This window comes from Onychomys torridus, chromosome 4 (assembly GCF_903995425.1).
Source record: "Onychomys torridus chromosome 4, mOncTor1.1, whole genome shotgun sequence".
NCBI lineage: Eukaryota > Metazoa > Chordata > Mammalia > Rodentia > Cricetidae > Onychomys > Onychomys torridus.
The window spans coordinates 127,113,203-127,136,072 of NC_050446.1; the positions used below are offsets into that span (position 1 = coordinate 127,113,203).

Sequence of the window (22,870 nt, forward strand, 5' to 3'; positions counted from 1 at the left end):
TCAGTTCCTCCACAGAACACATATGTACACTCACGTGTGTGTGCACACAGAGGTTGTTTTTTTTTTTTAAGGTTGAGCTTTACATAACCCTATGAGCTAGGGCACTTGTGTGGCATATGTGAAGGCCCTGGATTCCAACCCTTAGCACCACAAAGTGGTAATAATAATGTAGGCACTACATCATTAACTTTTCTACAATAGGAATTATCACTTTCATGCCCAAAGGGAAGAGTTACTATTTAAAAACCCCACTGGGAAGCTGGGTAAGATGACCCATAGCTGTAATCTAAGACCCTGTGAGATGAGGACAGGGGGAGGCTAACCTGGGCTACATGAAGCCCTGCCTTAATGCAGAACATCCCACTGGGCCTTGGAGTTGGGGGTTCTCAGTGCAGTTCTGTCGTGTGGTCTTCCTGGTCCCACCACTCATCTGTGGTTTCGCCATGCAGGGCTCTCTTATCAAGGCCCTGATCCCACAGACCCTCATTCTAGCACCCACTGCTACTCAGGAGGGACATCTGTGACTATGTCCCCAAGGCTCAGCGTTGGGTTGGAGCCTGCTGGGCATTTCAGTTATGCTATAGCTGTCAAGCCGCAGCTGGGGTGGCCGAGAGGGCACCTCAGTCACCAGGCAGGTGTGGGCTCAGTCTGCGATCTGTGATGCAGGCCTCTGAGAAGATGCTGGCAACCTGCCCATCTGCCCAGAAACAAGAGCTACAGAATGAGGTGGAGGTGGGGGAAAAGAAAGAAAGGGAAGGGAGGGAAGGAAAGGGAGAAGAAGGAACAGATAGGCAGGGAAGCCTGGCGGCTGCAGGGCACAATACTGAGAGACCACAGGCTGGTTCTCTGAGCTCTGCAAGCCTCACTTTCCTGGGGTACTGAGCAGCAGGACCACATGGGAGTCCCTAGACAAGCCTGACACACCTAGGCCAGGGGCACTGGCACCTAAGACTCCAAGTTCACCCCAGCCTTCCTGGTCACGTGATGTGCCTCAGCACACACAAGCGGCTGCTGCCAGGAGTCTGCCTCTGGTGTCCCCTGCACTGGTGCTGCCAGCCACCGAGTCGGTGCGCAGTAAATATTTACGGAGCCCGTGAATGTGTGAGTCACGGGGCTATTTTTAGTCTGCGTGCTATGCTATCAATTTCAGTTGCCTTTTGGGTGAGTGTGCAGAAGGAAGAGACTGGAACACCTTGGCTGGCCCTCCATGAGATGGTGTACAGAACCAGAGAGTGTCACTGAACCGGACTGCCTTACCCAGACAAGAGAGGCCTCTCTCCTCAACCCTTCCCCTCTCTGTCCCGGCTGTCACTGTGCTTTGGACCACAAGGTTCAGAACCAAAGCTGCAGCCAACCTGGGAGAATGCAACCTGCTGCTTCTGAAAACCGGAAACACTAGCGGCCCCACCCCCACCCCACCCCCGCCTCTGCCCCTTTCTTTCTTTCCAGTCCCTAGGGCTGGAACTCAAGGCTTGGTTCCTGCCTGAGGACAGGCTCTACCACTGAACCACGCCCACAGCCTCTACAATGCTGTTTCAAATGTTGTCTGTGCCGGGCACAATGTGTACACTTGTCACCCCAGCCCTCTGAGGCAGAGGCAGGAGGATTGCTCTGAGTTGGAGGCAAGCCAGGCTACATAGTGAGACCCTGTCTCAAAAGCAAAGGAAAAAAAAAAGGCATTTGCTGCAGGGTACAGTGGCACATGTCTATAACCCCAGTACTCTGGAAGCTGAGGCAGGAGGATTACCATAATTTCAAGGCCAACCTGGGATACGGAGTAAGACTGTCTCATCAACAAACCTGAAATTCTAGCTCATCATCAGCTACCACGGGAGCCCCACTGCCGACTGTCTCCCGCTGCTTCAATCTTACTGGGTTTGTTGCTCTTGTTATCTGAGTGTGGGTATTTGTTTGGTTGCTGTTCCTGAGGCTTGACTCCAGCCTCTCCCTATACTTGCCTTTGTCTGAAGAGGCATATGCAACGTGTGTTATGAATAAGGCTGGTTTGCTGTTGCTTTGTCTTTGAGACAGGGTCTTATGTAGACCAGGCTGGCCTTGAACCCACGGAGAACAACTGCCTCTGCTTCCCAAGTGCTGAGAATAAAAATGTTTTTGTCTGTTTGGTTTGTTTGTTTTTGGTTTTTTCCCCCTGAGCCAGGGTTTCTTTGTGTAGCCCTGACTGTCTTGGAACTTACTCTCTAGACCTGGCTGGCCTCGAACTCACAGAGACCCGCCTGACTCTGCCTCCCGAGTGCTGGGATTACAGGTGTGCGCCACCACCGCCCTGCTGTTTCTTTGTTTTTTAATTTAAAGACTTAGCTGGGCACGATGACACACACCTTTAATCCCAGCACTCGGGAGGCAGAGTCAGGCAGATCTCTGTGAGTTCGAGGCCAGCCTGGTCTACAGAGTGAGTTTCCTGTCTTGAAAAACAAAACAAAACAACAACAATTCTAAAGTGTGTTCCAAGTCAATGATTTCATTTTGAAGAGTGAGAGGAGGAGCTGGAGAGATGCTCAGTAGTTAAGAGCATATGGTGCTCTTGCCAAGGACCAGGGTTCAGATCCCAGTCCCCACATGATGGCTTACAACCGTCTATAACTCCATATCCAAGGCATCTGCCTTCCTCCTCGGCCTCCGTGAGTACTGCACACATGTGGTGCGCAGACACACATGCAGACACTCAGAACATAAAGTCATCAATTAAGACAAGTAAGAATCAGGTTGAGGATAAACATTGGACTATTCTATCCTTTCTCTTTCATTAACATAAACATCACTCACGGGGTGCAGCTCAATGGGGTGCAGACCACTTCTGGAGAATGTGGAGTTGCTGGTGTTTCCAGGTCAGCCTGGTAGTACTGAGAGTCTCGGAAGAATGCTTACCCAGCATGCTTGAGGCCATGCTTAGGTTCCAATTCCAGCACCACAAAACCCGAGTGGAGGCGGTGTGGCGGAGTGACCCCAGCACTCAGGAGGTGGAAGCAGTATGATCAGAAGCTCATCACATGTTTTTAATTTATTTATTTTATGTTGGGGAAGGAGGGGTGTGGGTACCATCGAACAGGAATGGCCACAGGACAACTTGAGGAAGTCGGCTCTCTCCTACTATCATAGGGGTGCTGGGGATTAAACTCAAAACCATCAGCCTTGGCAGCAAGCACCTTCATCTGCTAAGCCATCTCACTAGCCCCTGCAACATACTTAGAGGAAGCTCTGAAAACTGGACTGGGCTGGAGAGATGGCTCAAGGGTTAGGAGCACTGGCTGTTCTTCCAGAGGACCTAGGTTCAATTCCCAGCACCCACATGGCAGCTCACAACAGTCTGTAACTCCAGTTCCAAGAGATCTGACACCTTCACACCAGTGTACAGCCATATACACTTTAAATAAAGTTAAATAAATTATTATTTTAAAAAAAAAAAAACCAGCCTGAACTCAGCTTCAGTTTAAAATAAAGTTGGGTTTTTTTCCTTGGTTTTTTTTTCTTTTTTTCTTTTTTGAGCTGAGGATTGAACCCAGGGCCTTGCAAGCGCTCTACCACTGAGCTAAATCCCCAACCCTAAAATAAAGTTTTATTAATAACAGTGAGGTAGAACTCCTGCCAACATCGCAGCCAGTATTCCTCTATGACTTCTCTGTTGTAACAAAGGATCCTAAGTTTAGACATTAAACAATGAAAGTGTATTTTGCCCAATTCTGATAGCCATGAATCTAAGATCAAGGTAGCTACAACTTGTTTTCCTCTGGGGCCTCAGTGGTTTGCAGTGGCTGGGTCCCCCTGTGGCATTTCCTCATTCATTCTCAGTGTCTCCAGACCAGATCTAGGCCACCTAACCATCTTGTTCTTTGTTACACTGTTACGTAGTTATCTGGGGGGGGGGGGGGGGGGGGGGGGGGCGGGGTTATGGGCACCTGCTTGTCACAGCTCTCACATGGAGGTCAGGAGAACTCCATTCTCTCCTTCTCCACATGGGTCTGGGACTTAACTCAGGTCATCAGACTCCCTTTTACCCACTAAGCCATCTCAACAGCCCATATTTTCTTTAAAGATTTTATTTGTTTGTTTGTTTGTTTGTTATGTACACAGAAGAGGGCACCAGATCTCATTACAGATGGTTGTGAGCCACCATGTGGGTGCTGGGAATTGTACTCAGGACCTCTAACAGCCCATATTTTGTTTTGTTTTCATTTTATGTGTACAAGCTTTATCATGTTTTATCTTAACCACTTTTTTTGTTGGGTTTCTTTGTTTTTGTTTTTTGTTTTGATTTTGGTTTTTTGAGAAGGGTTTCACTGTGTAGCTTTGGCTGTCCTGGAACTCTCTCTGTAGACCAGGCTGGCCTCGAACTCAGAGACCCCCCTGCCTCTGCGTCCCCAGTGCTGGTTTAAAGACATGCGCCACCACCGCCCAGCTCTGAATCACTTCTTTAACAGCCTTCCAAACATGGCCACACTCAAAACTAGGGTTTCTATATAGGAATCTGGGGATGGGGTACATACAGTCCACACCACTTCTCAATACATCCAATAATATAGCTCAATGCACTTTGGAGCCAGACCTGCAGGCATGGGACTGTTACTCCAGCTACTCTGGAGGCTGAAGCAGAAGGATCCCAAGTTCAAAGCCAGCCTCATTTACAAAGTGAGCTTAAGGCAAGCCTAGACAATCCAGAGAGACCCTGTGTTAACACTAAAAAGAAGCCTGGGGCCAACACAGTGGTGGCGCACGCCTGTAATCACAGCACTGGGGAGGCAGAGGCAGGTGGATCTCAGTGGGTTTGAGACCAGCCTGCTCTACAAAACAAGTTCCAGGACAGCCAGGACTGTTACACAGAAAAACCCTATCTCAAAAAAATCCAGCCGGGTGGTAGTGGCACATACCTGTAATCCCAGCACTCGGGAGGCAGAGGCAGGCGGATCTCCGTGAGTTCGAGGCCAGCCTGCTCTACAAAACAAGTTCCAGGACAGGCTCCAAAGCTACAGAGAAATCCTGTCTCAAAAAAAAAAAAAAGGCAGCAAATAAATAAATAAATAGATAAATAAAAGAAGGGGTGTGGAGGTGCGGTTCAGAGGCAGCGAGCTGGCCTCGTGTGTCCGGCACTAGGTTCAATGCCTAACATTGTAACAACAAAGCAAAATAAAAAGTTCCTTCCAATTCTAAATTAAAAGGCTGATCTCACTGTAGAAAACAATGGTCCAGATATGAGTCCACAAGGTTTGGTTTGAAGACAGGATGAGACACTTTAAAAGAACAACAGGAACAGGGCCACGTAGAGGGAGTGTCTGGAACAGTGCTGGCTCTCCCGGTGGAGGGGTGCTGGCATCCAGTGGGTGGAGCCTGGAATGCCACCACACACTCCTGATGAAAGGGACAGCCTACCCCACAGTCACATCAGCACTGCTGGGGGTGAGCATACAGCAGTCCCCCTTGGCCAGCCTGACTTCATCTCTCATGGCCACAACCTGCCCGCAGGACCACCTACTGCCAGACTCTGGGCAGGGTGCTGCCATTGCTGCTTCTTCCTCGGGGACAGCAGCCAAGGGCTGGTCTCTGCTCTCAGTGGAACCCCACCCCCCCCCCCACCAATACATTCCTTCCGGCTCCTCTCTCTTAATCCCCTCCAATTCCATTCAGACAAATAAAGGAACATTAAGATGCTTCCTGCTGCCCCCAGAGGACCCACGTTCGATCCCAGTACCCACATGACAAAAATTTTTAAATAAATAAAAGATTACCCACCTGGAATATAGTTCAGATGGTAGACTGTCTGCCATGTACAAAGCCCTAGGGTCCATCCCTAGCACCAAATAAACCAGGTATGCTAATGCACGCCTGCAACCCCAATACATAGAAATCACGTGGAGGCAGGAGGGTCAGGAGTCCAGGCTACATACTGAACTGGAGGCCTAGGAAACCTGAGACTCTGTCTCTGTCTCTGACACTCACACACACACACACACACACACACACACACACACACACACACACGATCCATCCACAGAACACAAACATCTTTTAACATCTTTTAGTCTCTGTGCACAGTCAGGTTATCTATCACATCTCCTTCTAGGACCTTGTGACTTAAACCTTGAGTACTGCGTTTGGTCAGAGCCGTTCCATTGTCCCTTGAACACCAGCCACGGCTCCCAGCGTTTGGACAGCCTCCTAACTCTCTTTCAGATGACCCTTGTTGTCACTTATGCTGTGAAAGGAGACTTCCTGCCGCTACCACAAAGAGAAAACAGACATCGCTGGGCACAGACAGAGGAACCACATGAATAGCTCAGGGTCTCCCATGACCCATCTTTGCACGTATGTACTGAGCTTATCAATTCACACAAATCACATAACAGACACTAGTTAATAAAAACTAGTATTTAGCAATATTCCATAAAAACATTATAACCAATCCTTTTTTAAAACAAGGTCTTATGTAACCAAGGCTAGACTCAAACTCACTATATAGCCAAGGCTGGCCTAGAATTCCTGATCCTCCTGCCTCCACCTCCCCGGTGCTGGTTATAGGTGTGCACCACTTGCCTGGCTAAAACTATTTCTTTCAAAACTAAACCAAAGCTGAACGTTGTGGCGCACATTTTTAATCTTAGCACTTGGAAGGCAGAGGCAGGCAGGTCTCCAAGTTCAAGGCCAGCCTGGTCTACAGTGAGCTCCAGGACAGCCAGGGCTACACAGAGAAACCCTGTCTCAAAACACAAATAACAACAACAATAAAAATTGAACCAAGCCCCAGGGGCAGGATACAGCTCATTTAGTACAGCACTTGCCCGGTACGCACAAGGCCCCAAATTCAATCCCTGGCACTACTCAAAATACACCACCACTGGCACACACCTGCAATGCTAGTACTCAGGAGGCGGAGGTAGAGGAAGATTGTGAATTCTGAATTTGAGGCCTCCATAGTGAGTGCTCCCCTTAACCCCCCACCCACCCAGTGCTGAGGAGACCCTGTTTCAAAACAAACAGCAAACAAACACCAAAGTCCACTTCACTTGAATCGGAAGGCACTTCCTGTCTGTGACTGAGTTGAGCAGATATGAACAGAACTCAAACACAGGCTGCTCAGCACCCCACTCCTTGCGACTGTGGCTTGGACCAATGTCAAATTGAGTGGTTCATCTCCTTAGGGACTGGCACCAAGACTTCCCTTTACCCCTCCCCTGGGGCCCTACCTGGGCTGGCATTCACACATCCCCTGGTCTCCACAGGGACAGGCACATCCGGTCTCCTAGAGTGGCAGAGGGCAGGTCTCTGCGACTGGCAGTGGATGGCACAAGAGGAGCTGGCAGAGGGCAACCAGGTGACTTCCTGATGGCCCGCTGCCAAGATTTCTTCCCACTGTTTGTATCCAAGAACGCACAGAGCCCTTCCAGAGACACCTCAACCCGAGTGAGAGAAGGCGACAGGAAGGGACAGGCTCCAGACCTCAGCCAGCCAGAGACTCCTCCCCAAACACACCCCTGCACACCGAACAAAGGAGTTTATTGAACGCACTGTGGGTGTGATGGCTCACAGCTGCAATCCCAACACTCTGTAGCACTGCAGCCTGAGGCCAGCCTGGGCTACAAGAGACCCAGTCTCAAAAAAAGGCCACAACACTGGCTGGAGAGACCTCACAGTGATTCTATCTCAAAGTTTCTCTGACCTCACAGCGATTCTGTCTTGAAGTTTATCTGTACACACACAAACACACACACACACACACACACACACACACACACACACACACACACAAAAGCGCGTGCAACTAAAAAAAAAAAAAAAAAAAAAACCTTTACAAAGAAATCCCACTGGGTGGGTGGTACCCACCAATAACCTTTAATCCCAGCACTTCAGCGGCAGAGACAGACTGGCCAGGTCAGCCAGGGCTACCTAGTGAAAAGAGAGGACCCAAAACCAAAACAGCATAAAACAAACAACAACAAAAATAACAAAAAGCAAGTTAAATACGGTTTTGGTTTTTTTTTGGTTTTTTTTTTTTTTCCTCTTTGTGTAGCTTTGCGCCTTTCCTGGAACTCACTTTGTAGACCAGGCTGGCCTTGAACTCACAGAGATCCACCTGCCTCTGCCTCCCAGGTGCTGGGATCAATGGCGTGTGGCACCACCGCCCGGCTCTTTGATTTGATTTGGTTTTGTTTGTTTTAATACGTAGTTTTAAAGATGCACTGTATCTTTTAAAAGTGTCATGCTCAATGCTGGAGAGTGTCATGTGCATGTCCTGCATTTTATCCCTAGCATAGCTTAAACAGGGTATGGTATGAATGCCTGCAACCCCAGTGTTTCAAGGAAGAAATGGGACGACTGAAGTTCAAGGCCATCCCTGGCTACCTAACAAGTTCAAAACCAAACTGGGGTACATGAGACCCTGTCTCAAAACAAACAAAAACAAAAACAGAGGAACCTCCCTCTGAGGGAGGCTGGGCCTTCTCCCCTGGTCAGGCTTGTCTGACACCTCACCCAGCCAGGCCTTGGCTATAATGCTCAGCCCTCCCATAAACATCTAAGGCCGCTGTGCTGGCTGGTCCAGGATACCTTTTGGGTCTTAAATAAACATTGTCACTCCCACTCCCTACCCCCACTGTACTAAGCTGAAAGCAAGTGGTTCGAATCCTGAGCCTACAGAAGCCCTGAGACACTCACCCCCAGCAGAGTCCCCATCTAGACCCTAGCGGCACCACGGGAATGGGCAGCCCCAGAGAGACTGCCCAAGGTCTCTCAGCATCGCTTTGTGGCTGTGATCAACTTCCAAGGTGTGAGTGGCTCACATGATGCTTCCAGGAAGGCCTCCCACACCAAGCAACTGCTGGCCCCTTATCACCAGACAGCCACACGGCATCTTTTTTATTTTTTTTAACTTAAAATTTGTCTTTAAATGACTGTGTTAGTCACTTCTCTATTGCTGTGACAAAACACCTTCACCACAGCAACCTACCAAAAAAGAAACCCTTTAGCCAGGGTGGTGGTGGCGGCGGCGGAAGCGCGCGCCTTTAATCCCAGCACTCAGGAGGCAGAGGCAGGCGGACCTCTGGGAACTCACAGCCAGCCTGGTCTACAGAGTACCAGGGCAGCCAGAGAAAATCTATCTCAAAAGAAAAAGCAAGTGTTTAATTTGTACCAAGGTCATGCAGGAGTGAGGTCGGAGGATGGCCGGGGGTCAGTTCTCCCCGTCTTTCACGCAGGTCACGGGACTCAACTCAGATGGCCAGGTTTGGCAGCAGGTGCCTGAGGCATCTCACTGGCCCCTCTGTCTTAGTTAAGGTTTCTACTGCTGTGACATAACACCATGACCAAAAGCAAGTCAGGGTTTATTTGGCTCACACTTCCACATCACAGTCCATCTCACTGGAGGAAGTCAGGACAGGAACTCAAGCAGGGCAGGAACCTGGAGGCAGGGGCTGACGAAGAGGCCATGGAGGGGTGCTGCTTACTGGCTTGCTCCCCATGGCTTGCTCAGTCTGTTTTCTTACAGAACCCAGGACCACCAGCCCAAGGATGGCAACACCCACAATGGCTGAGCCCTCCCTCCTCAAAAATTAAGAAAATGCCCTAGAGACAGATCTTATGGAGGCATTTTCTCAATTGAGTTCCCTCCTCTCATATAATTCTAGCTTGTGTCAAGTTAACATAAAAATTAGCCAGCACACCCTAGCTTACTTTTGAAATGTTTATTTTTAATTGTGTGTATGTGCATATGTCTACAGATATGTAACGTAAGTGCAGGCATCTGTGGAAGCCAAAGGCGTTGGAGCTGGAGTCACAGACCACTGTGAGTCACCTGCTGTGCCCCTGGGAACTGAACTCTGGTCCTCCAGGAGAGCAGAAAACACTCTTAACTTCTACACCATCTTGCCAGCCACACCCCCCTTTTTTTCTGAAACAGGGTCTGACATAGCTCAGGCTGCAATATATATGAAATGACCAACTCTGGATCCCTCTGTCTGAATTCCCAGAGCGCTGGGAAGACAGGCATGTGCCATTATGCCTCAGTTTAGGTAATGTTGGGGATGGAACTCAGGCAGGCCTTCATGCATGTTAGGTACTCCACCAACTGTGCTATATCCACAGGGTGCCCCCTTACCCATTTCCTGAGACAAGATAACTTACTTACTCTACAGCCTGGCCTAATCTAGAACTCACTACCTAGTTGACAATAACCTTGGATCTACCCTCCTGCCACTCTCTCCCAGAGAGCTATGATCACTGACATTCTCCATCATATCTGGTTTTATGTGGTGCTAGGATTGAACTCAAGGCCTCCTGTATGCTGCTGAGCCAAATGCTCAGCTGTTCATTTTTTCAAATACAAAAATACTGGGTTAGAATATGCGCATACATAAAATACACATACACTTATATCATGAGCTCTTCTTTTCAACCCAGGTCATACCCAGAACACCCCTGTCTCCAAACGTTGACACATCAAATATCAAAGCCAGTCTTGGGTCAGCAGAAACCCAAGCTTCTTGACCTTCCTGCCGTCTCACATGTGGTAGCCCTCTGATGAAACACGTTTATATACCAAGTACCAAGACATGTATTTCTAAATTCCCCACCGCCAATGGCCCTCTCCTCTCAAAAGAACACACGATACGCTGGGGATGCAACTCAGTTTGTGGGTGCTCACTTAGCAGGCAGGAGGCCCTGGACTGTTCCCAGCACCACATTAACTGGGTGTGGTGACGCACACCTTTAGTCTCAGCATTCGGGAGGCAGAGGCAGGCAGATCTCTGTGAGTTCAAAAATAGCCTGGTCTGCAGAGTGAGATGCAGGGCAGCCGGGGCTACACAGTAAGACCCTGCTTCAATAAATAAACAAATAAATGTCAGAAGAGTAGCCTGAACACCCCACACCAGGGTAAACATCATGCAAACACCTGTGTGTTAGGATCAGACCCAGGCAATACCTGAGGTCTACTGAGTGTTTACGGGGAGAAACTTTGTATGGGTTGTCTCAAAACAAACCAACAAAGTCTATTTAATTTTTTGTTTTGTTTTATTTGTTGGTTGGTTGGTTTTTCAAGACAGGGTTTCTCTGTGTAACAGCTCTGACTATTTTAGAACTCCCTGTACAGACCAGGCTGGCCTGGAATTCACAGAGACCCACCTGCCTCTGCCTCCCGAATGCTAGAATTACAGGCAAGTGCCACATTGCCTGGCTTAGTTTTTGTTATCTCCACTTTAAAGATGAAAACAAAACAAAAACAAAAACAAAAACAAATCTATGGGACTGGAGAGATGGGTCCTGGCTGTTCTTGCAGGGGACCAGCACCCACATGGTGGCTCACAATTGTCCATAACTCCAGTTCTAGACAATCTGATGCCATCCTGGCCTCCACGGGCACTGTACACACATAGATACAGACAAGGAAACACTCATAAAATAAAATAAATTTAAAAACAGATTTGAGACCTGGCTGGCCTGGAACTCACAAAGATCTGCCTGCCTCTGCTTTGTGAATGCTGGGATTAAAGGTGTGGGTCACCATGCTAGGTTAAAAATAAATAAATCTAAAAAAAAAAAAAAAAAATCTCACCTTGACACTGCTACTCTCCAAAATGCAGGCTACATATGGGAACCCTAAGCCAGCACAAGGTCTTTCAGATTCAGGACTCAAATCGGAATCCATGTTACTCTAGGAAGTGAATTAACTCCACAGCCTAGGACCCCACACTCAAGTAGAACTCTTTAATGATTATTTATTTGGGAGAACTAGAGAGATGTCTCAGAGGTTAAAGAGCACTAATTGCTCTTCCAGAGGTCCCAGGTTCAATCCCCAGCACTTACATGCTGGCTCACAGCCATCACTAAACTCCAGTTCCAGGGGATCTGATGCCCTCTTCTGGCCCCCCAAAGCACTGCACACACCTAGAGCATGTACATGTACATACATGTAGGCAAAACCACACATATAAAATAAAAATAAATCAATCTTTATTTTTTTGTGTGTGTGTATGCAAATGTTTTTCCTGCTAAAATATATGAGGACCAGATGAGTGCCTGGTACCCACAGACGTTAGAAAAAGACTTCAGCTCCCCTGGAACTGGAGTTATGTATGGATGATTGTGAGTTACCATGTAGGGGATTAGAATCCAACCTGGGTTCTCTGCAAGAGCAACAAGTGCTCTTAACTATTGAGCTATCTCTCCAGCCCTAAATCAGTCTTCAAATAAAACAAAATAAAAACAATTTACTTTGTGTATGTATATGGGTGCAGAGGAACACCAAGGTGTGTAGAAGTCAGGGAACAGCCTGCTGAAGCTGGTTCTCCTTGCCCACTTGTAGGCCACAGGGGTCAAGCTCAGGACATGAGGCTCGGCAGCAAACATCTCTCTCTTCTGAGCCATCTCCACTGGGTCTCACTCTATAGTTCTGGCTGGTCTGGTACTCCCTACATAGACCAGTCTGGCCTCACTTGTGATTATAGACATTTGCCACCATATCCAACTGATTTTTTGTTTTCTGGTTTTTTGTTTTGGGGCACAAGGATTTTCTGTGTAGCCCTGGCTGTCCTGCAACTCACTCTGTAGACGAGACTGGCCCCGAACTCAGAGATTAGCTCGCCTTTGCCTTCCCAAGTGCTGGGATAAAAAGTGTGCACCACCACTGTCCAGCTCAACTAATTTTTTTTAACTATAAAAGTATCTGCCCTCCTGGGCTGGAGAGATGGCTCAGCAGTTAACAGCACTGACTGTTCAATTCCCAGCACCCACATGACAGCTCACAACTGTAACACCGGTTCCAAGGGACACAATGGCGACACCCATAACAAAACACCAAAGCACATAGAATATATATATATATATATATATATATATATATATATATATATATATATATATATAGTTTTTGTTCTTTTGAGACAGGGTTTCTCTGTATAGCTTTGCACCTCTCCTGGAACTCACTCGGTAGGTCTGGCTGACCTCGAACTCACAAAGATCCACCTGCCTTGCCCCGCCCCCCAACCCAGTGCTGGGATTAACAGCATGCGCCACCACTGTCGAGCATAAAAATATTTTTTAAAAAATTATCTGCTCCACTCCCTCTAGGCCTCTAAAAATCAGATCATATTTCTGTCCTATGAACTGTGACTCTTAAATTACTGCTCGAATCTGTTATATGCTGGCCAATGGCTTCTCAACAAGGACTTCTATTTATAAGGTCCAAGGTCCTTTGGAAAGACAAAAGTCAGGCCTGGTGGCACAAAGGTGTCTTCCCAGCTAGATCTACTAGGGTGGCTGAGGCAGGAGGATCACAATTTTAAGTCCCTCCTGGGCTCAGAGTGCATTCACAACTAAGAGGAGAATTTCAGTGAGACCCCCAACTCAAATATAGGCAGAAGTAGCAGATGATACAGCGGCGTGTTAGAGCCGAGCCTGAGCCCAGCCCAACCTGATGAGAAACGGCCTCCAGGGTGTGCACGGGACCTTTAGCAAGTATAAAATTGAAGGTGCCCAGGCACTCACAAAAGGCCGCACACATTTCCACAGAGCCCATGGCACCCTCCTTTATATTCTCTATGGCGCCCAATACGATGTAAACACTACATAATCACATCGGACCACGGAGGGCAGGCATGCTGACATGTTCAGGATGCAGGTGATTTCCATTTGTTCACACTTCATCAGTCAGCAGGTGGCTGCATCTGTGGAGCCCGTGGCCACTGTACAGACCCCAGATTCTCACATGGAAGACTTAAATGGGCGTTAAGTTTCCCAGGGGAACCCCCTGCACCTGCCCAGTCGGGAAGCCCACACCTATTAGGCAGATCTTGTCTAAGTCAGGTCCAGCCCTTGCACAAATCAACCACGGCACGTTACAGTCTGATTTAATTAATTAAAATATTTATTGCGGAGACTGGGGGTGGGGTTCCAAGCAGAGCTCTAACGAACTGTCTTCATGGGAACTCACATTCTGGGGGCCTGGGGGGTGTAGCTCAGTGATAAAGTGACTGCCTAGCAGGCTCGAGGACCTGGGTTTGATCCCTAGCACCACCAAAACCCAAAACAATCAGAAAGCCAACAAACACAAACAGCCCCCGCAGGAAGTGTGGGCAGGAAGTCTGGGAGCCCTGTTCCAGCACCTTCCCGCCCCCACCCCCAGTCCTTCCGTTTCCGTTTCCCACTCCGTAAAGTGGATTAGGGGCCTCCGACATGAGGCCTCAGGGAAGCCAGGCACAAAGGCCCACAAGATGGCAGCTGGCATCTCTCCTCATTTACACTGACACCTGGTCAGCAGCCCCACCCAGCTCCGGCATCCCGCGGCCGAGCCACCGGGAAGGGCCGCAGGCCCCGCCCAGCCGCATCGCCTCACCTGCGCGGCCCGTAGACGACACGCACCTCCCAGGTCCCACCCCCAGGGGCTCTGATTGGCGGGTGGAGGCGCAGCCGGGGACTCTGCATTCTCACCAGCCCGACCCTTGTCCTCGGGGGATCGGCCCCGCCCCGGCCGCCAGCCCTCCCGGGGAGGGGGGTCCCCGCATCCCAGGGCAGGCTCTCCCTCCCCGCGGCCCGGCCACTCACCCCGCGCGCGGCCTGCTGTCCACCCGCTTCTTGTGGCGCACCGGCTGCAGCGGGATGCTGTCCGTCATGTCGCCGCCCGCCGCGCCCCCTGCGCTCCCCGCGGCCTCTGCGCCGCCCCGGGGCAGGGGGAGGAGGCGCCGGCAGCGGGCGGGCCGGGCCCGCAGCGCAGGGGCGAGGTCGCGAGCGCCGGGCCACGCGCGGAGCCGCCCGCGCGGCCCGACCGACGGACACGGCCGCACCATGGGCCCCGCTCCGCGCTGAGCCCACGCGCGCGCCCGCCGCCCGGGGCCGCCGCAGTGTCCCCGCCCCGGCCCGCGCCGGCCGCGCGCCCTCCCCCCCCACGCGCGCCCACCCGGCCACGCGCCCCCCGCCGTACCCGTGAGCGCGCGCGCGCGCGCCCCCCGCCGCACTCACCCCACCCCGGGCATTCTCTCCTGCTCGCTCCGAGCCGTGTGCACACACCCCGCCCCGCTCACCCCACCTCCACGCCTGCCACCAGCACACACAGCCTACCTCCTCGGCTTCACCCAGCGTCTCACACTCGGGCCCCCCAAGTCTCGGGCCCACGAGGGCGGGATGTAGAGGTTTTCGGACCCCCACACACCCTCTTGCACCACCCACACCTCTCTCTCCACCTGGAATCTCAATCACATAGACTTAAAGCTGCGCCTTCACCCAAACACACTTGCACATCTCTGTAGGGATCTAATGCCCAGACACAGCCCTCCTCCACCCCTAATCGCCTGCACAAGGTCAATGTCTGTCTGTCTGTCTGTCTGCCTGCCTGCCTCTCTGTCTCTGTCTCTGTTTCTCTAAAAGGTTATTGGGAGAATAAGAAGACTCAGGGCTTCAGAGATCGGCTCAGCATTTAAGAGCAGCCACCGCTGCTGGACTACGGTCTCAGGGGATACCACACCCTCTTCTGGCCTCCCAGGGCACCTGCACACACGTGGCATACACTAATACAGCATATGCTACTTAAAAATAATAAAAACAAGCCGGGCAGTGGTGGCGCACCCCTTTAATCCCAGCACTGGGGAGGCAGAGGCAGGTGGATCTTTGTGTGAGTTCAAGGCCAACCTGGTCTATAGAGTGAGTTCCAGGAAAGGTGCAAAGCTACACAGAGAAACCCTGTCTCGGAAAAAATAAAAATTAATAATAATAATAATAATAGCAACAACAACAAAACTTTAAAAAATCAGCATATAGGAGCAGGGCTTGGTGGTGCATTCCTTTAATCGCATACTCGGGAGGCAGAGGCAGGCCATCTGAGTCTACAGAGCCAGTTCTAGGAATGCCAGGGCTACACAGAGAAACCCAGCGTCAAAAAAAAGTCAGCATACAGGGAGCTGGAGTGGAGAGACAGTTCAATGGTTAAGAGCACTAGCTACACTTGTAAAGGTCCTGGGTTGAATTTCCAGCACCCACCTCAGGTGGTGGCTGTAGTCCAGTTCCAGGGAAACTGATTCCCTCTTCTGGCCACTGTCAGTACTGCATGCATATGCAGACATACATGCAGGCAAAACACAGAATAAAAATACGTCTTTTTAAAAAATAAGTGTGTGTCTCAAGCACCTCAAGATGTAACACCATGTAACTAGCATAAACCCACTATGTCACAACAATAGGAGGAGTTATTCCCACTGGTGTTTCCTGTCAGGGTACCAGCCTTTTATACTGTTTTCTCTGGCCAGTAGGGAGTCACTAAATGTCTCTGTGCCTGGGCAAAGAGCGGCTAGGAAGGTAGCAACCAAAACACATGACTAAGGTCCCAAAGAAACTCCCCATCAGAAACACCTCTGAGGAGGAAACTGCTGACCTGGCCTGCTTGCTGCTCTCTTCCAGAATGGCCCTTCAGAGAGAGGTCCTAGGTTCAATTCCCCAGCACCAAGACACACACATACGCCATATATGGCATGCACACAGTTGGGGCTCTGTAAGAGTATTTAGGTAGACCCATTGGAGTCAGAGAGCAAACCCTAATCCCCCCTGGCCCATCCGTCCCCATAATCTCAGACATGGTCTCACTATGTAGCCCTATCCAGCCTGGAACTCACTCTGTAGCCCAGGCTGGCCTCAAACTCACAGGGATCCGCCTGCCTCTGCCTCCCGAGTGCTGGGATTAAAGGTGTGCGCCACCATATCCATTCAAAGAGGCTTCTGGTTGATTTTAGCTAGTGCCAAAAGCTTGCAGGAAGCCCCAGCTGCCCTGCCCAGTAAATCCAAGTAGCTAAACCCATTTCATGAGTGACACAGAGAAACTCAAGAGTAACCAGCATAAAACTATGAAATCATCAGGGAGCAGGGCTGGGTTCTAAGACCTAGTGTAAGGATTATGTCCTTAATGACGTCGTCAGCCTGCGATGGCATCCCAGCCTAAAAGTGTGGTGGCGTAAGCCAGTAGGATATGCTGAAGAAGCAGAGGCATGAGGATCTGAGTTCCAGGCCAGTTTGAGCTACATGCTTTTTTAGGCTGGGATGCCGTCGCAGGCTGGTGACGTCATTAAGGACATAATCCTTATATCTAGCCATTCACACTCAGAAGAACCAGGAAATAGGGCCTGTGGTCACAACAGAACCAGCACCAAGCTAGCATGGTTCCATGTACATTCAAGCTCTCCCTGCCTCCTGGAGCTGCCTATGGCTGCCCCCACCTGGACCGGCATTGAGTGAGAGCAGCTGGTCAGCCAGGATCCTGTAGGTTTTCAGCACCTTCCAGCTGTGAAACTTCCCGGCAAGCTACACACTCTGCAGGGGTCTATTTCCTGGTCTGTAATAAGAGCTCAGGACAGATCCGGACTCAGGGAGTGTTGGGAGGAGTTACAGCATTAGTTTGTCATCAGCATTAGCAGGACCAGTGTGCACTGTGTGGGCAAGACTCCAGGGCAGCAAGAAGGTGCCTATGTGTGGGTGTTTGAAAATAGTCTCCATCGGTAGTCTAGGCTGGCCTCAAATTCCCAATTTTCCTGCTGGAATTAAGTACAGCCTGGCCTAAAAGACACTTTTTTTTTTGAGGAGGGGTCCCCCCCCCCCGGAGCTGAGGATCGAACCAAGCGCTCTACCACTGAGCTAAATCCCCAACCCGAGGAGGGGTTTTCAAGACAGAGTTTCTCCATGTAGTTTTGGTGCCTGTCCTGGATCTCGCTCTGTAGACCAGGCTGGCCTCGAACTCACAGAGAGCCGCCTGACTCTGCCTCCTGAATGCTGGGATTAAAGGCGAGCACCACCGCTGCCCGGCATACTTTTTTTTTTTTTTTTTTTTTTTTTTAAGCTTCCTTTCAATAAGATAATCTGTCAAGGAGAAAGACATGTAAAGGTTGTATCAACTGGTCCTAGTGGTGTAGGCACACAGACCAACTCAGGAGGGTTGCAGCGAGCTGGAGTCTATCCTTGGCTACATGGCGAGACCCTCTCTCAAAAAACAACCCTCATAACAACAAAGAGCCTTTTAGCTCATAAGAGAGCATATGCTTCCATGAGACGAGAAAACCATGAGGTCCTCCAGGCAGTATAATATAAAACATATAACTATCATTTATTCTCACAGACATAGAGATTGATTATAGACATCAAGGGTCTTTTATTTTATTTTATTTTGGGGGGGCTGTGTCTCATATATCTCAGGCTGGTCTCGAACTCTTGATGTAGCTAAGGACAATCCTGAGCTTCTGACCCTTCTACTTCTAACTGGGCTTACAGGTGTGTGCCACCAGGCCTCGTTTATGCACATCACAGATGCAACCCTGGCTTCCTGCAAGCTAGGCCAGTACACATTCCCCAAGAGCCTTTTCATATGTTCTCATATGCACTGAATGGGCCCAAGCCTAAGGGGGAGGCAGAGCAGAGACCCAGGATGGTAGGTAGCTTGTACTGGGGTCCACTTCAGGAGCATAGGGCGTTCTTCTTGGCCCAGCTCTGCCTTCTCACCACAGCCCTTTTAGGGATCCATGGCAACCCTCAACAGGACTTGGGTGTAGGAGTCCCTTGACTCGGGGTTCCTAGAAAGATCTATGAATAAGGCAATCTAGTTCAGATCCTGCTTTCCAGAAACCAGAAACACCAGCCCAAGGGGTTCATATGACACCGTCCATGGATGGCCACAGGTGTGGATCACGGAGCCTTGAGTTCACAGTGGAAGCTAAGCTGTGGCTGCTTACGTCTCTGTAAGGAGTGCCGGCAAATCTGGAGCCTGGGCACAGGTAAGAGGAAGGAGACAAGGAACTTGGGAACTCAGATGCCTTCAGTCTTCGGATTGGGCTGGTGAGATGGCTCAGCCGGTAAAGGCACTCATTACACCAGTGTGGCCATCTGGGTCCCAAGCCCACATAAAGGTGGAACGGAGAGAACTGACTCGGCAAGTTACATCATGCACAAGGGATGTGTGTGCACACACATACACAAATACAGAGATGATGGCTGGCTAGACGGCTCAGCAGTTAAAGGTGTTTGCCACCAAGCCCAAGGACCTGAATTCAATCTCCAGGATCTACATAGTAGGAGAATCAGCTGCCATGACTTTCCTCTGACCTCCACACACACACAAGTGGCTCACACACACTGTCAAATACTCGCACACAGTAAGTGCAACTTTTACAAATGGTTTGGGCTAGGCTTGATGGTGCTGGTCTTGATCTCAGATTTAGGAAGAAGCAAACACAGGCAGATCTCTGTGTGTCCCAGGGCTACATCAAGAGCATCTCTCTCTCTCTCTCTCTCTCTCTCTCTCTCTCTCTCTCTCTCTCTCTCTCTCTCTCTCTCTGTGTGTGTGTGTGTGTGTGTGTGTGTGTGTGTAGCCCTAGCTATCCTGGAACTCGCTCTGTAGACTAGTTTTTCCTGGAACTCTGAGATGTGCATGCCTCTGCCTCCCATGTGCTTGGATAAAAGGCATTCAACACTCCACCTGGCAAAATTTGTCTTATAACACCAGAAAATGGTTTAGATGGGCATGGGAGCTCACTCCTGAAATCCTCACACTTGGGAGGCTGAAGCAGGATTGCTGAAATTTCTGAGCCAGCCTGGGCTGCAGAGTGAAATCATAGTCAGACACAAAACTTTTTTTTTTCAATGTCTCTTCTATTTTTTTTTAAATAATTTTTTTATTTTATTCACGTTGGTGTTTTTGCCTGCCCGTATGTCTGTATGAGGGCATCAGATTCTCTGGAGCAAGAGCTGTGTGCTGCCATGTGGGTGCTGGGAATTGAACCAGGGTCTTCTGGAAGAGCAGCTGGTGTTAACTGCTGAGCTATCTCTCCAGCCTCTCTTCTATTTTTTATTTCTTGTTTTTTTGAGACAGGGTGTTTCTGTGTAGCTCAGACATCTATCTGCTTCTGCATGGGCCACCAACGCCAGGCTCAATTTTAAACAGAGTCCCATGCTGGCCTCTCAAACCCTTGATCCTTGTGTCTCTATATCCCAGTGCTAGGATACGAGGTTTGGAACACACCCAGCATCAATCTAAGTTTAACATTTAATAACCTTTCCAGCTTGTTGTTGGAAAGCAGTGTTTCCTAGGGCCACACATGTAAGCAGGATGGAAGGCTATCATGCAGCCCAGACTGGCCTTGCATGTATCCTTTTTTCCTCTATTCCAAGTGCCAGGATTGGGGGTGTGGGCCCACACCTGGCTTTAAACTCGCATTTAATACTGCTGTTTCCAGAAAGTGTTCCAGGAAGTGCAAGGGAAACAAGAAGATTCCATCTCACTGGTTATCACTAAGGGCTCGGAACAGTCAGGGACTGAGACCTAAGATACCAGTTGACATGACACACACATTGTTTCTTGGAGGGGACCTTTTGGAATGTCACTGGAGACCTTGAGAGATGACTGGATGTCTAACCCACCCTTCAGCTTTGAGCTATTTGGTTATAAAGCACTGTGATGAAAATGCAGATGTTGCCAGCAGCTGAGCATTTGCCCTGTGGATATTAGCTATGTTTTATATCAGTCTGTAAATTCATTTCAACAGATCAGACAGCTTACAATTTTAGAGTTCTGCTTAGCCTAAGGGCTGTAGGGTGGGGACCCAAGACAAGGAAGAGACTAGTTCAATTGGCTGAAAGTTCATTTTTCTCCCAAAAAAGGTCAAAGGCATTTCAGCATTAGAATGCGGATTTAGGCACTTTTAGATCCTTGCTCTGCTGGGGCTGTTTTCCCCACAGCCTTATTCATAATAAAAGGTAAAGCTCAAAAGGCCTCCACACCTCACTGAAGACAGCCTTTGACAGGTCAATTTTGTTGCTTAGAATCATCCAGAAATTCAAAGCACACCATCTACAGTGATTTCTTTTTAGAAAAGACTGGGTGACTGCAAAGCTCTGAAAACCAGCCCACTCCCTTTCCTTGTGTAAAAACCACGGCTCCTACACACAGGCCATGGTTTTGTCTGGATAACCACCTGGGAAGCTGATGGGACCTTAGAAAGGAGCAGTCTCCGAGGACAAAGCTAAAGAGATGACACCAGCCAGTGGTGGTGGTGGTGGTGGTGCATGCCTTTAATCTCAGCCATTGGGAGGCAGAGGTAGGTGGAACTCTGAGTTCCGGGGTAGCCAAGGCTACACAGAGAAACCCCGTCTCGAAGAGAAAAAAAGGGAATGAAGCAAAGGTGTCACCTAGTTGCTGTACACATGGACACAATGCAAGATCACAGAAGAGCTCCATGGACACCAAGGGCCCACCTCTACCACCTCCACCACCCAGCCACCCCACTTCTGTTGCCAAGCAAAGTTACCAGTTCTACCACCTGAATGCTCAGGGGGTGTGGCCAATAGATCATCCTCCAACCTGTGCTTCAAGAGACCCTGCATCAACAACAAAATAAACCACCCTAAAAGTGGCCTACTTAAGTGAGTTCTAGACCAGACTGAACACACACACACACACACACACAAATGCAAAATGAATATACCCAAGTTGGACACAGTACCTGAAGAATGACTCCCGAGGTTCACACACCAAGCAGCAGGCTGACTTTATGCTCTCCACCACACACACACACACACACACACACACACACACACACACACACACACACAGGTCCAGAATGGTCCTAACCACATACACTTCTGACTCTTTGAGAACCAGGAGAGTGCTATGCAAGTAGAATAAATATACCAGAAAAAACTTACACACAAACCTGGTGGGAGGAAAAAAAACATTCAAATTTTATTTTGACAGACAGCATCAGCAGGTAAAACTACAGCGTAGTTCACACATTCATTCACAGGGTGTGAGAAAGCCATGGCTGGTGTGTTCTCTGTAACAATATCCACTTCACAGTGTAAACAGCTGAACAGGTGAACCAATGAACACTTGTCACTGGTTCACTTACAATCCCAGAAGGGAAGGCACAACTTGGCAAAAAAAAAAAAGTTTTGGATCCTAAAATCAGGTGCAAGGACAAAGAGCAAAGGAGACTTTGGTGGGGGAGTCTCCACCCTCATTTCAGCAATGGCATTTCACAGGGCAGGGAGAAATCTTCTACCCAGGAGCTAGAGAGATTAAGTCCCTCCTTCCTCATTAAACCGTCCGAACACTAATACAACAGCTGCTCAAAATTATTACATGTACAAAAATATAATTAAAAAAAAAAAAAAAAAAAAAAAAAAAGCTCAGAACCAACCATGGAGACATCTTGAATGAACATCTGGCCCTTCTCACCACATTAACTCTTAGGTTTAAGACCTGGGAATACTTTTCGGTCACAAAATAGCAAAATAGACTTTTTTTTACTTTTGGGCTACAAAAATAAAAATAAATGAGGTAGATAAATTAAAGCCCTCACACCCCAAGACTTGCCTGTCTCTACGTTATAACCTTCATCATCATGCCAGAGGGTGGGTGACATGGCAATCTCCCAGACTTGGGATATGGAGACTGAAGTAAGGAGCTGGGATGAGACTGGCCTGGCCCTGCTCTTTCCCCTAAGAAGGAACATGAACAACTTCAGCAATGCAGTAGCGCGCTGTAGAACCACATGAAATCACCTGAGGTCCCTCTCCGGTGCCCAGCCACTCCAGGGACTGGGGAAAAGGTGGTTTGTGGGAGAAGGGGGGGGGGGGGGCAGGTGGCGCTCTTGAGGCTCCAAACCATTTAAATAAGCAGCAGGGTAAGAGGTGGGCTCCCTAGGGACCAGGGTCAGTGTGTGGAGGGCATTTAACAGAGGTTCTAAGGTTGAAGGAAGTGGGCTAGTTGGACCACTTTAGTTTTCTGAGGTTTCATTTCTTTCTCTTTAAGTACATTCAACAACAGAAGATGAATACAGGGTCCCTACAAATATGTCCATTTACCCGCATTAGTCACCATGGAAGTACACAGCACCCTTACCCCTGG

At 49.3% G+C, this 22,870-nt stretch overlaps 1 protein-coding gene across 1 annotated transcript in view; it reads right to left on the minus strand.

The window, feature by feature from the left end:
• The window catches only part of Atp9a (ATPase phospholipid transporting 9A (putative)), an 85,835-nt gene extending 71,009 nt beyond the window's left edge, over window positions 1–14,826 (minus strand). Inside the window, exons 1-2 of the mRNA XM_036184330.1 lie at window positions 14,542–14,826; window positions 14,333–14,476 (exon numbers count right to left, since the gene is read on the minus strand). Of these exons, the coding sequence (XP_036040223.1) occupies window positions 14,333–14,476; window positions 14,542–14,783 (386 nt within the window). The 5' untranslated portion in view covers window positions 14,784–14,826. The remainder of the gene's footprint in view (window positions 1–14,332; window positions 14,477–14,541) is intronic.
• Between the last annotated feature and the right edge of the window lie 8,044 nt (window positions 14,827–22,870).